The sequence below is a fragment of the Ailuropoda melanoleuca genome, chromosome 6 (genome assembly GCF_002007445.2).
Source record: "Ailuropoda melanoleuca isolate Jingjing chromosome 6, ASM200744v2, whole genome shotgun sequence".
Lineage (NCBI taxonomy): Eukaryota > Metazoa > Chordata > Mammalia > Carnivora > Ursidae > Ailuropoda > Ailuropoda melanoleuca.
Window position 1 is genome coordinate 103,734,575 of NC_048223.1, and position 11,632 is coordinate 103,746,206.

General features: G+C 53.3%; 1 protein-coding gene across 3 annotated transcripts in view; it reads left to right on the forward strand.

Annotated features, from left to right (window-relative positions):
- Positions 1–10,618, forward strand: part of SUFU (SUFU negative regulator of hedgehog signaling) — a 122,523-nt gene extending 111,905 nt beyond the window's left edge. For 2 of the 3 annotated variants that reach the window (XM_034663192.1, XM_034663193.1), the window contains exon 12: positions 519–3,712. In XM_034663192.1, coding sequence (XP_034519083.1) covers positions 519–608 — 90 coding nt within the window. In that variant the 3' untranslated portion in view covers positions 609–3,712. Of the gene's footprint in view, positions 1–518; positions 3,713–9,995 lie in introns of those variants that run through there. The other variant, XM_034663194.1, reaches the window with a different exon arrangement.
- The last annotated feature ends 1,014 nt before the right edge of the window (positions 10,619–11,632 follow it).

Consider the following 11,632-nt stretch of genomic DNA (forward strand, 5'->3'; position numbering starts at 1 on the left):
GACCCTTTGGCAAAGGCCACAGAGGGCGGGTTCCAGGTCCTTCTGCACCAGTCCCTGCAAGAGAAGCCATGGCAGGGACAGGACCACAGAGTTCCAGACCTCAAGCCACTTCCCTGTAGCATCTGCACCCGCCCTCCTGCCCCCCATCCCCCAGCCCCAGGGCCTCAGGGAGCAGATTCCTTACATGCTTGTGGCCGGAGGCAGAACCAAGGAAGTGAGCTGGAGGGAGGTCAGCACAGTCAAGAAAGAGTTAGAAAACATGCCTCCTCCAACCCCAGTTAATTATTGGCAGGGCAAGGGGAAAAGAGGGGTCACCGAACTCCAGCAGCTTAACCCCAGTCACCCACCTGGGAATAGCATTTGCTATTGAAGCCAGGCAACCCGGGCCTCTCTTGCCCCCAGCACCTGGGGGACAGGGCGTGGATGAGGGCCCTGGACTCTCTTTAGGCGATCAGGAAAGAAGGCAGGGAGTTGTACTAACTGTGTGCACCCTGGTTCTGTGCTTGCTCCCTCCACAGTTCAAACTTCCCAAAGAGTACAGCTGGCCTGAAAAGAAGCTGAAAGTCTCCATTCTGCCTGACGTGGTGTTCGATAGTCCGCTGCACTAGCTTGGGCTGGGCCCTGCAGGGGCTAAGGGAGAGCCCAGTGGCTCCCTGGTGACTTCCAGCATAACAACTGCGTAAATGCGATTCCCACAAATTAAACGACACGTATGAGGAAGACTGCGCAGCCACCGCCCCTGCCTCAGCGGCAGCTCAGGGCCCTCACCCCGGCGGCCAAGCCCCCTGGGCTGGGAGTGGGCAAATGCAAGCCTTCCCCTCCTGCTGCTGCCACAGCTGGTGGTTTGAGATGTGACTGTGGACCTTTGATGTGCCCTTAGGTGGAGACGGACCTCGTTCTCACTTATCCCCTGCCTCGCAGCCCGGCAGGAGGGAGTGGAGTGGCCCGTGCGCACACGGCCGAGCTCTGCTGGGGGAAGGCTTTGCTAGGCTGGGTCCTCTGGCCACGGAACAGTTCCTCCGACCGTGTTTGGTTTTCTTCCTCCTTATTTTATTTTGTCGAAACCGGACGGTATTTTATTGGTCTTCAGAGATGTCCAGAAGCCGTGTATATAATGTTTTTTAAACAGAACTTTATTCCCAGATGAACTTTCTCATTCTCTCAGACGAGGGCCTCAGGAGCCACCACCAGAGAAGGTGCCAGGTTTGGTTTGCCTGCCAGCCTGGGGCCCTGGAGGAGCCAGCTTCGCAGAGAAGCTTTTCTTCCCAGCTGGGCCTGGTGGAGCCTGGGGCAGGGGAGAGCTGAGCTGTGCCCCCGTGCAGCCTTCAGTGTGGCAGCCAGCCGGGGCCAGGAGGAGGCGCCTCTGTTTCTCCAGCAGACTAGACCCCTGACAAAGTTCAAGGACCGCCAGGGTCTCAGAGACATGGTAGCCCCAGCCTCATCTTCTGGCCCTTGTCCACCTAACCAGGCCTGCCTGAGAGGGGCTGAGGCCCAGCACCTCGTTGACCATCCCCACCTGCCACTCCGGGCCTAGGTCTCCAGCTCTGACCACTCCTGTCCCATTTCCTCCTGCCCTGGGCCTCCCAGCCTCCAGGCTGCAGGACTCTGGCATATTAAAAATGGAAAAATCAGCCTCTCACCATGTCCTTCACTTTGATTTTGCAAACACCGCACTCTGCCGCCCTCATCCTCCCCGTGTCCATTCATTTCTTGTCTTTCATCCCATTCTCCATGTCATCCCCCATGCCTCTTTTCCTGCATCCTGGTCTCTCCCAGTCCCTTGCCCCACTACTGCACATCTCCTGGTCTTCCTTCCAGAAATAGACCTATCTCTGGCCCGTGGGTTTGGGGTTCCTCTTGGGTTGTCTCCTACTTCTGACCTGGAATCAGTAAGCCCCTTTCGTGCCCTCTCACCCCTGACTCTAGGGACTGCTATTTCAAGATCTCCCTTCAGGTCTTTCCAAAGTGGTCTGTCAGGGGCTTTGTAGGGCCACACACTGCCCTGTCTCCACCCGCCACACACATGGGCACCGCAACAGTGCCACAGGTGGCCCATGGGGTGTAGGACCCTCTGAGAGATTCAGGCAAAGAGCTGCCTCGGGGGTCATGAGGGCAGTGGCCAGGCTCTCCAGGGAGCAAGATTTGGACTTCAGGATTTCCACTAGGCCCTGGTGGCTTCTCTGCACACGCCCTCAGGGCTACCCAGTTAACTCCATCAAAGTCAGAGCTTCAAGGTGGATCAGCCCAGAATACTGGGGGAGAGAGGCTCCAGGGCTCCACCCATGAAGACAAAGCTCCTCTGGCCCTGATGTTGGCAGCAGCTGTGCCTTCTGCTCCAAGGACTTTTCCAAAAGGACGTTTTCTGGCTGCCACCCACCACAGCATCCCTGCCTTTGAAGCTCTTGTCATCTAATGTTTCATGGCCGGAGAGGTGCCATTATCTTGTCTCCTTTCCGTGCCACCCTGGCCCACCTCTCCACAAATTCTTTCTTTCTGGAGACCTGGCTCTGCCTGCCTGGTTCGGCTGAGGGGGAGGAGGGTATTTTCTGAGCTAGGCTTTGTCATCAGTATGGGAGGTGGGCGGGACGCAGGTGAGCTCTGAGACGGTGAGCCCATGAAGCCTGTGGTCCCTTCCTGCCTCATGAAGTCAGGAACCTCCAAGGTCGGCCTGGGGCCAGGCCTCCATCCCCTTTCCCTGTGGTGCGGCGGCTCTGGAGGAGGAGCAGAGCGTCCACCATCTCTGACCAGGCCTTCCAGAGGTTCCTCTGGGAGGGGTCTCTCCACTGAGCTCCTGGCTGGTGAGAGGGGACCCTCAGTGAGGACCAAGTGAGGCTGACTCTGTAGCGTGGCCAGCATAGCACTCGGCATACAGTGGGTACTCACTAAACGCACTGCTTCCTTCCCACCCTGCAGTGCTTCAGGAGCCCTGACATAGTGGGGTGGTAAGAAGTCTCCCTCCTAAATCTGCCTCTTCCTCGTGACTTCCTTGTGGCTGGCGCGGTCTCACCCCTTCCCTCCAGGTTCCTGGGGCTCAAGCTTCTGAGGGGAAGGGGCTCCCCCATGCAGTTGGCCTGCCACGTACACGCGGCAGACTCTTGGACTCCTCAGGCCCAGTGCGGGCTGCGAGAGGACCGCCGAGCCAGCTGTCATTCTGAGGGCTAGAGCGGCTCATGCAAGGTCTCAGGTCTGGCCGTAGAGCTGGGGCCTCTTCTTGCCCTTCTCTTCCTAGGGCAGGGATGAGGAAGTCTTGGGGAGAGTCTAAAGGGCCAGAGCATTTTTAAAAATGTATACAGGGTCTTGGGACTGGGTTTTGAGATTGAGTCGAGAGCAGGGAAAAAAACCCCAAAGGTCGGTGCCCCTATGGGGCAGACCAGTAAAGAACTCCCTTGACTGTATTTTTTTATCCAGTTGTCCCTCCTCTCTGGCTTCCAGGTCCTCCATGCCAGGTGAGGTGCCTGGGTCCCTGTTACAAGTCAGGAGCCCTGTAAAAAGAGCCCTCCTTTTGTACAAGTACCTGAATGCTGCAGTGAGCAGACTTTTGTAAAATTTTATATTAGTTTCTAATGTCAACGGCGACTTGGTTCCTGGGGGCTGCAGCCGGCCTGGGACTTTTGTAAGAATTTTTGGGTGACTCACTTAGATGTCGTTTCCTTCTTGCTCCCTCTTCCTCTGTGTAATCTAAGTGCATTAAACATATTTGCAGAAGTGCCTGGATCTTGTGCTCCTTTTTGGATGCCTGGAGTAAGGGAGAGGCAAGCCTGGGGCCCTGGCAGAGGGGGGGTTGGACTCAGCCGCTTAGAAGAAGCTGGGGTCGGGGAAGGCCCCTGAAGACTTGTTGGGAGCAGAGCGGGTGTCAAGGAGCAGGATCACGTAGCTGGTGACTCTCAAGTCATGCAGAAATGACTTTGCAGACTCCCTTTCACTGGTGTTGAATTCTTCTAAGGTCATGGGGTGGGTAGGAGCAAGAAACGGGTCTGGGGAGATGAGTGGGTAGGTCAAGACCCTCTTTCTTCCTCTTCTGCTCTCCTCTCACCAAAAAGCCCTTTCCCCTTGGGAAGGTGGGCCTTCCTTCCCTCCCGTTTTAGAATTCTTGTGTCCCTTCCAGCTCGGGTCAGGAGATGGCCACTCCCCTCACCATCTAAATTCAAGCTCGTGGGATGGACAGGCAGCCTCAGAACCATCACACGCACTGGGTGACGCAGAAGCCAGCCTTCCCTTCCCGTGAGCCCCTCTGGGCCTGGCCTCGGTGAAGAGGTGGTGGATCCTCCCTCCCTGGATTGCCCAGCTGCCGTCTCTCCAGGGCCTGGCATGGCACAACAGAGCGCAGTCCCTGTGGGGAGAAGGCAACAGCCTGGGACCTTAAAGGCAGGCAGGAGGGGGTCTGCACCCAGACAGGATTCCCAGAACCTGCAGGGCTGCTCTAAACCTTCCGCATTCTTTCCCTTCCTTCTAGGGCTGGTTGTCTGTCTTGGAGAATAGCAATAGCAGGGCCTTTTCTCCTCGTTCTCGGGAAGGAGCTGTAGCACCCAGGGTGTTCTTATGGGGCTAGTGGCAGAAGTCCTGGGGGGATCACAAGAAGGGAGGGGGCGGGGGGCATCAGCTCTTGTGAAGGGACTCTGTCCCCTCTGAGAACCATCTGTATCTGGGGGACTTTCCCCAGGCAGAGGTCAGTACTCCTTTCCCTGTGACCTCCTACTGAACTGTGGCTGGCTCTTGGAGCCATGGGGCAGGTCCCGTCTGGGGCCCTCAGTCACTCTGGCAGTCAGAGCAAGGGAGCTGGGAGGGCCTGGAGCCAGACTGACAATCACAGGGAGGCCCAGGCCACACCCCTTCCCCTTTTCTTTTCTCCTCAGAGATTGGGAGGCGGGGTGGAGGGGAGGGCTGATTATCTAATCCTCCTCATCTGACCAGCCTAGAAGGACCCAGGGTCAGAGTGAAGTTCCTGCCCTAGAGAGGGCGGGAACAGCAAGATCCTATGTTTAGGTGGTTCCAGGAGACAGGACTAGGCTGAGATTATTTCTGGAAAGAGGCTCCTGGGCAGATAGCAGAGACCCCACCCTCGATTTAGGGAGGGGAGAAATCTGCCATGTGATATGTAATGTCATCTCCAAAAGGCCTGTGCATTCCTCCAGGCGGCTGCTCTGCCCTATGTGGGGTGGGAGGATGTCAGGGGCCCTGGGTGAGGGGGACCCACAGGCTCCAGAGCCATGGGGCTAGGGAGCCTAAGAGATTTACCAAACTGGCCTAACCAGAAGGAGGATGCAGCTGGAAGTGAGTCAGCCCAGGCTGCCAGGCGCTGAGGCAGCAGGGCTGCAGCCGGAGGAGGTGGGGAGGCCAGGCTGGGGGTGAGGGAGTGCTGTGCAGGGCAGGAGAGTGGAGACATTTGTCCCAAGAATGCAGGGGGCGCAGGTCAGGATGTGGTCTGGGAGGGGCAACCCTCTCCAGGCCCCTTCTGTGGGGGCACCATGGGACTGACGCAGTGCCCTCTCCTCCTTCGTGCCCGTGCCCGGAACTCTTCGGGAGAGAGCTAAGGACAGGATGGGGGAAGGGGCAAGATGCCTGCTGGTGGGTGTCCACGGTCTGTGTTCATTCACTCCTTCTTTCAACAAACCCTTGCCAGGCCCTCTGCTGTATGCTGGGAGACTGGACACAGGCCTGGCCTTAAGGAGTGTGTAGTGCAGTGGGGAAAACAGACAAGGAAACAATTGCAAGGAAGAGCCACAAAGGAGAACGGCAGTCAGCTGCTTTCTGTCCTACCCTAACTCCACCGCTTGTCCGTGTGACTTTAGACAGGTTTCTTCATCTGCAAATGGATCCTCACTTCACAGCGTTTGTGCAAGGATTATATGAGAAAATACACACAAGATTCCTGGCACATAGTAATTGCTCAATTAGCATTAACCCTTTATTAAAGGGCTATGCTAGGGTACAGACATAGAAAATGTACCCAACCCAGTCTGGGAAGATTTAAAAAGGCTTCCTGAAAGAAGTGACATCTAAGTCAAAACTGAAGGATACTTAAGGATGAAGGGCAAAAGAAGAGGGGATTTATTTTCAAAAGCCTTCCAGGCAGAGAGAACAAGTCCCAAAACTCTTTTTGGGATTTGTAGAGCTCAAATTGCCAAAGGTTTTAGGCATCGAGCTTTCATTTGAGGACCATTCCCCTGCCTATTGGATGGAGAACATTCTGAAAGAGAGCAAGATTGGAGGCAAGGACGGGGCAGGGCTGGATTAAGGTAGAAGCAGTAGGGATGGAAAGAACAGAACTCATTCATTGATTCAACAAATATTTATTGAACACCTACTATGTGATAGGTCCCATTCTAGGCACCAGAGATGCATTATTAAAGAAAATTCCTTGGGGCGCCTGGGTAGCGCAGTCCTTAAGTGTCTGCCTTCGGCTCAGGGCGTGATCCCGGCGTTTCGGGATCGAGTCCCACATCAGGCTCCTCCACTGGGAGCCTGCTTCTTCCTCTCCCACTCCCCCTGCTTGTGTTCCCTCTCTCGCTGGCTGTCTCTATCTCTGTCAAATAAATAAATAAAAATCTTTAAAAAAAAAAAAAGAAAATTCCTCCTTTCACAGATCTTATATTTTAGTGATGGGAGATAATATTTGTTTAGAATACATAGTACATGAATATATGTACTACGGAGAAAAAATAAAGCAGAGGAGAAGAGATAGGGCTGGGGTGGGGTGTGTTTTTAACTACAGAGGTCAGGAAAGGCCTTGCTGCATATGTGGCATTTGAGCAAAGGATCTCAATGACAGAAAGAAGTGTGTCATAGGGACATCTGGAGGAAGAATGGGCCAGGCAAAATGTAGAACACTGCAAAGAGCCTGGGGGTAGTGGAGACACTCTGGGTGTACTTGAGGAACAAAAGAGGAAGCCAGTGTGGCTGGAGCAGAATGAAAGAAGGGGAATAACAGGAGATTACATATACAGAGGGCAGCTTGTGTAGGACCTTGCAGGCAATTATAAAACTTTGGCTTTTATTCTGGTCGAAGTGGGAAGACATTAGGAGATTTTGAGCAGAAGAGTGACACAATCTGACATATATATATATATATATATATATATATATATATATATAAAGATTGATTTATTTATTTTAGAGAGAAAGAGAGCGAGCAGGGGGAGGGGCAGAGGGAATCTCAGGCAGATTCCTTGCTGAGCAGGGAGCCCCACGCAGTCCTTGACCCCATGACCCTGAGATCATGACCTGAGCCAAAATCAAGAGTCAGACACTTACCCAACTGAGCCACCCAGGCGCCCCACAATCTGACATATTTTAGAAAGATTTCTCTAGCTACTGTGTTGAGAATTGACTCTGGGAGGTAAGGGCAGAAGCAGAGAAACTGGTTAGGATCTACTGAAATAATCCAGGCTAGAGATTATGGTAAAGTAATGGAGATGTGAAGAAGTAGTCAAGATTTGCTGAAGGGTTGGCTAAGGGGTGTTCACTGAGGAGTGGAAGACTTCAATGGAACAGGGGCAGGGGTGTGCGCAGAAATTTGTATAGTTTTGGACATGCTGACTTTGAGATGCTCATGGTACCACCCAGTGAAGAGGTCAAGTGAGCAACTAGTATACAAGTGGATGATCTAAGAGATATTTAAGAGAAGGATCTATAGGGGTGCCTGGGTGGCTCAGTTGGTTGAGTGTCCGACTCTTATTTTCGGCTCAGGTCATGATCTTGGCATTGTGAGATCCAATCGAATCTCAGTGATCAGCGGGGAGTCTGCTGGAGGAGTCTTTCCTTCTGCCCCCTCCCAGCTTGTGCTTGCATGCATGTTCTCTCTCTCTCTCTCAAAATAAATAAATAAATCTTTAATGTAAAAAGAAAGAGAGAGAGAAGCATCTATAACACCTGATTGGAGGTGGAAGACAGGGAGATGTTAAGGTTGCTTCCCTATCCTTGGCTTGGTAAATAACTGGGTGATAGGTCCACTGACTGAGATGGGGGACACAGTGGAGGAAAACAGGCTGGAGTGTGAAGAGGATGATGAGTTTAGTTTTCAATACTAAATTCAATACAATTGAATTCAAGGTGCCTGTGAGACATTCAAGTGGACAGCATGGTTGGCTACACTGATCTGCAACCAGGAGGTGAACGTCTGGACTGGAGATACTGAGTGGGGAGCCATCCGTATACAGACAGTAATAAAACTTTAGGAGTGAGAGGCTCCAGGGAGCACGTGTAGATTAGTAAGAGAATAGGATGGAGCACAGGGCTCTGAGGACAGTCAACATTTACGAGATGGAAATTGGAGAAGTCTGTGGTTAGAAAGATAAGAAAACCAGAAGAGTATGATATCTTACAAGTTAAGGGTAGTGGTCTAGAAAGGTGAGGAATGTGAGGAATCCTTTAGATTATCCTGGAGGGCATTGGTGAGGAAGCCAGAGAAGGACCCTCCAACAGCTGCAAGCTAGACCTTGTTGTTGCTCTGTACCATCTTTAGAGCATGCAATTAAGGATTAGGCTTGGAACCATTTTCTCCTTGTTTGTTCATTCAGACAAGCAAGCATCCATTCATTCATTCATTCGTTCGTTCATTCATTCAACATAAGATCTCCCACGTGAGGGGATGCAAAGTGCTGAAGACACAGGGGCTCTGTCCTTGAAGGGCCCACATTAGCCCCCCAATCGGGAATAAGGAGATGGACGTCCTACAGTAGAGAGGCCTTCTGGTTTTATGAAAGGATCAGGGACCCATTGGTTACTCTGAATTGGATTTAAATCTTAGTTCTACCATTGAGAATGTAATTGCTGATGACTCCAAAATCTATAATCTCACTACAAACCTCCCCCAAGTCTGTATATATGATTGTCTTCGCAACGTTTCCCCTGGGATATCCGAGCCAACTCAAATTTAACTTAGAACTACTGAAAAATCTCCCCACCCAATCTAATTCTCTTCAATTCTCTCCTTCTTGGTCAGAGGCACCACCACGCAGACTCTTGCTGAGGCCCAAATCCTAAGAATCATTTAAAAACATTTTGGAGGGATAAATTATATATACCCGATAACATTTTGAAAGTTCAGAAGGATGTACTATATACAGTGATAGGCACATCTTGATCCCATTCCTATCCCATTCCTGTTAATGTTTTGATTCCTCTCCACCCCATATCTAATCCATATTTAGTCCTGTTGGCACTACTACCAGAATATATCCCAAATCTGAAGGCTTCTCATAACCAGCTTCAAGTCTAAACTCCTTACCATGACCTGCAAGGCCCTGTGTGTTCTGGCCCCTGTCTTTTCCCTCACACGGCCTCCTTTCTGCCCTGGAGCATGTCTAATTTATCGCTTTTCCATTTGTTTCTCCTGACTGAAGCACTTTTTCCCAGGGTTACTAATGGCTTGATGACTCCTGAAGATGTCACTTTTCTGAGGAGTCCTGTGGGAGCCCCTTACTCTCTATCACAGAAATTATCCTGTATATTTAACAATACTAATAACAATATGGGGCGCCTGGGTGGCACAGCGGTTAAGCGTCTGCTTTCGGCTCAGGGCGTGATCCCGGAGTTGTTGGATCGAGCCCCACATCAGGCTCCTTTGCTATGAGCCTGCTTCTTCCTCTCCCACTCCCCCTGCTTGCATTCCCTCTCTAGCTGGCTGTCTCTCTCTCTGTCAAATAAATAAAATCTTTTTAAAAAAATACTAATAACAATAATAATATTATCATTATTAAGTGTATGTTCTCCTGGGAATCCCCAGGGCCTAGAAAAATGCCTGGCACTTCCAGGCTTTTGTTAAATATTTGCTGACTGACCCATCGACCTCCAGCGGACTACTTCACTTTTTTAAGCCTTCATTCCCTTATTAATAAATAAACAATGCCTATTTTGCTTGGTAGTCTTAAGCGTCAGATATTTGGGGGAAAGTATTAAGGACATCGGGAAATTGCCTCACAGCGAACCTTTGCAGTTACCTACTCACTTCCATCAGACGGAAGGAGCAGACTGATAAACCCTCCCTTTCCGCCCAGGTAAAAAGAGCCACGGGTGAAAAGGCCCAGGAAGATGTGGTCCCACTACGCAGCGGCATCATCGCCCTTTTAAGAAGCGCAGAACTCTCCTCCCACCCTAGTGTTTAAGGTACCAAAGTATGTGCAAGTCACGTGAGGCTCTCGAGTCCGCCCCGCCTTGAAGAGGCGGAGCCTCATCTTGGGGACCAATAGCGGGAGCAGCCTCCGGAACAGCCCCAACTCCAGACAGGGAAAAGGGGAGGAGCCGGGAGCCTCAGCAGCTGTAACAGCACTTCCGGACAATACGCCCCGCCCTTATGCCCCCCACCCCTCCCTGTCGGTCTTGGTCTACGGGGCCGGGTGGGCCGAACCAGCGGGTGCTGATTAAAGGTGCCGCCGTTGCGCTTCCGCTTTCTCCTCCCGTCCCCTCCCGGTCTCCCCGCCCCCTTCCCGTGTAGCGGGACCGGCCTTGATGTAGGGACACCACCCTCCGCCTGTCTCCGCTCTAGCTCGAAAGTCCAGCTCACCGCAGCCCCCTGCCCGCCCGCATCCCCACCCTGCCGGCCGCACTCTGCTCGGAGCCCATTGTATCCCCTCGCCCCCGGCTGCAGACTCCGAGGCCAGGCCTTGGCGGGAAGATTGGGGACCACTGTGCGCCCCTCCAGCCGGTCCCAAGAGCCGGGGCTCCTCCCCCGCCCGCCCTCCTTCCAACAGCGAGGTAGCGGCGAGGGCGCCCTTCCCTCCCTCCTGAGGCGGAGGGGGCCGACTGACGGGCAGCAGGGACTCACGCCCGCCCCAGCCCCAGCGGCGCCCCCCCACCCTGCGCCCCCTTCCCGGGGGGAGAGCAGGAGCCCTAGCGAACAGAAGCAGGAAAAGAACTGCCCGGCGCGCAGATCATTTTTATTATCGAGATTATTATTAAAAGGGGGCGGGGAGCCCGGAATGCGGGGGAGGGGGCTAGAGACGCAGCTATTTTTATTAAACAGATTATTCCTGAAATAATAATAAGCGCAAGATGGCTGAAGGTGGCCCTGATGAGAATGTTGGGGTTTTTTTGTTTTTGGTGTTTTTTTTTTTTGATCTGAGGATAAGGCTCTGAGGCGACTGCCGCTGCGGAGACCCTGCCCGAAGTGCCCTCCCCTCAGTTGTGAAGCTTCAGGCGGACGAACGGACCCACAGACAGAGCGACTGGCGTGGGCCCGCCCCGGACGCGTCGCCTGGGCAGCAGCCGGGGGCCGCCGGCGCTCGCCTTTCTGCCGACTTCTTCCAATTCTAATCTTTTTTTATTTTTTGGAAAGGACCGGGGTGGGTGGAGCAGAGGTGGAGAGAAATCGGGACTTGGCATTTTCTCCTCTCTCTCCCCTAATTTGAGGGAGGCCGCCAGCCCCCCCCTTAAAAAAAAAAAAAAAATCCCACCGAGAGACAGAGAGAGAGAGAGGGAGAAAGCCCGCTGCAGGACCCTCGAGCGAGCGCGCCTGGACCCCTGGCCACCGCGGCCGCCGCCAGGAGCCCAAGATGGCTGGGCTCTGAGGGAGGCAGCCTGGCCCGGCTGGCTCGGCCCGGCCCTGCCGCCGCAGGCTGGCTCCGACCGCAGCCCCGAGCCTTCCAGGCCGGAGCAGAGGCCGAGAAGAAAAGAAAGTGGGGGGGAGGGGGGCCGG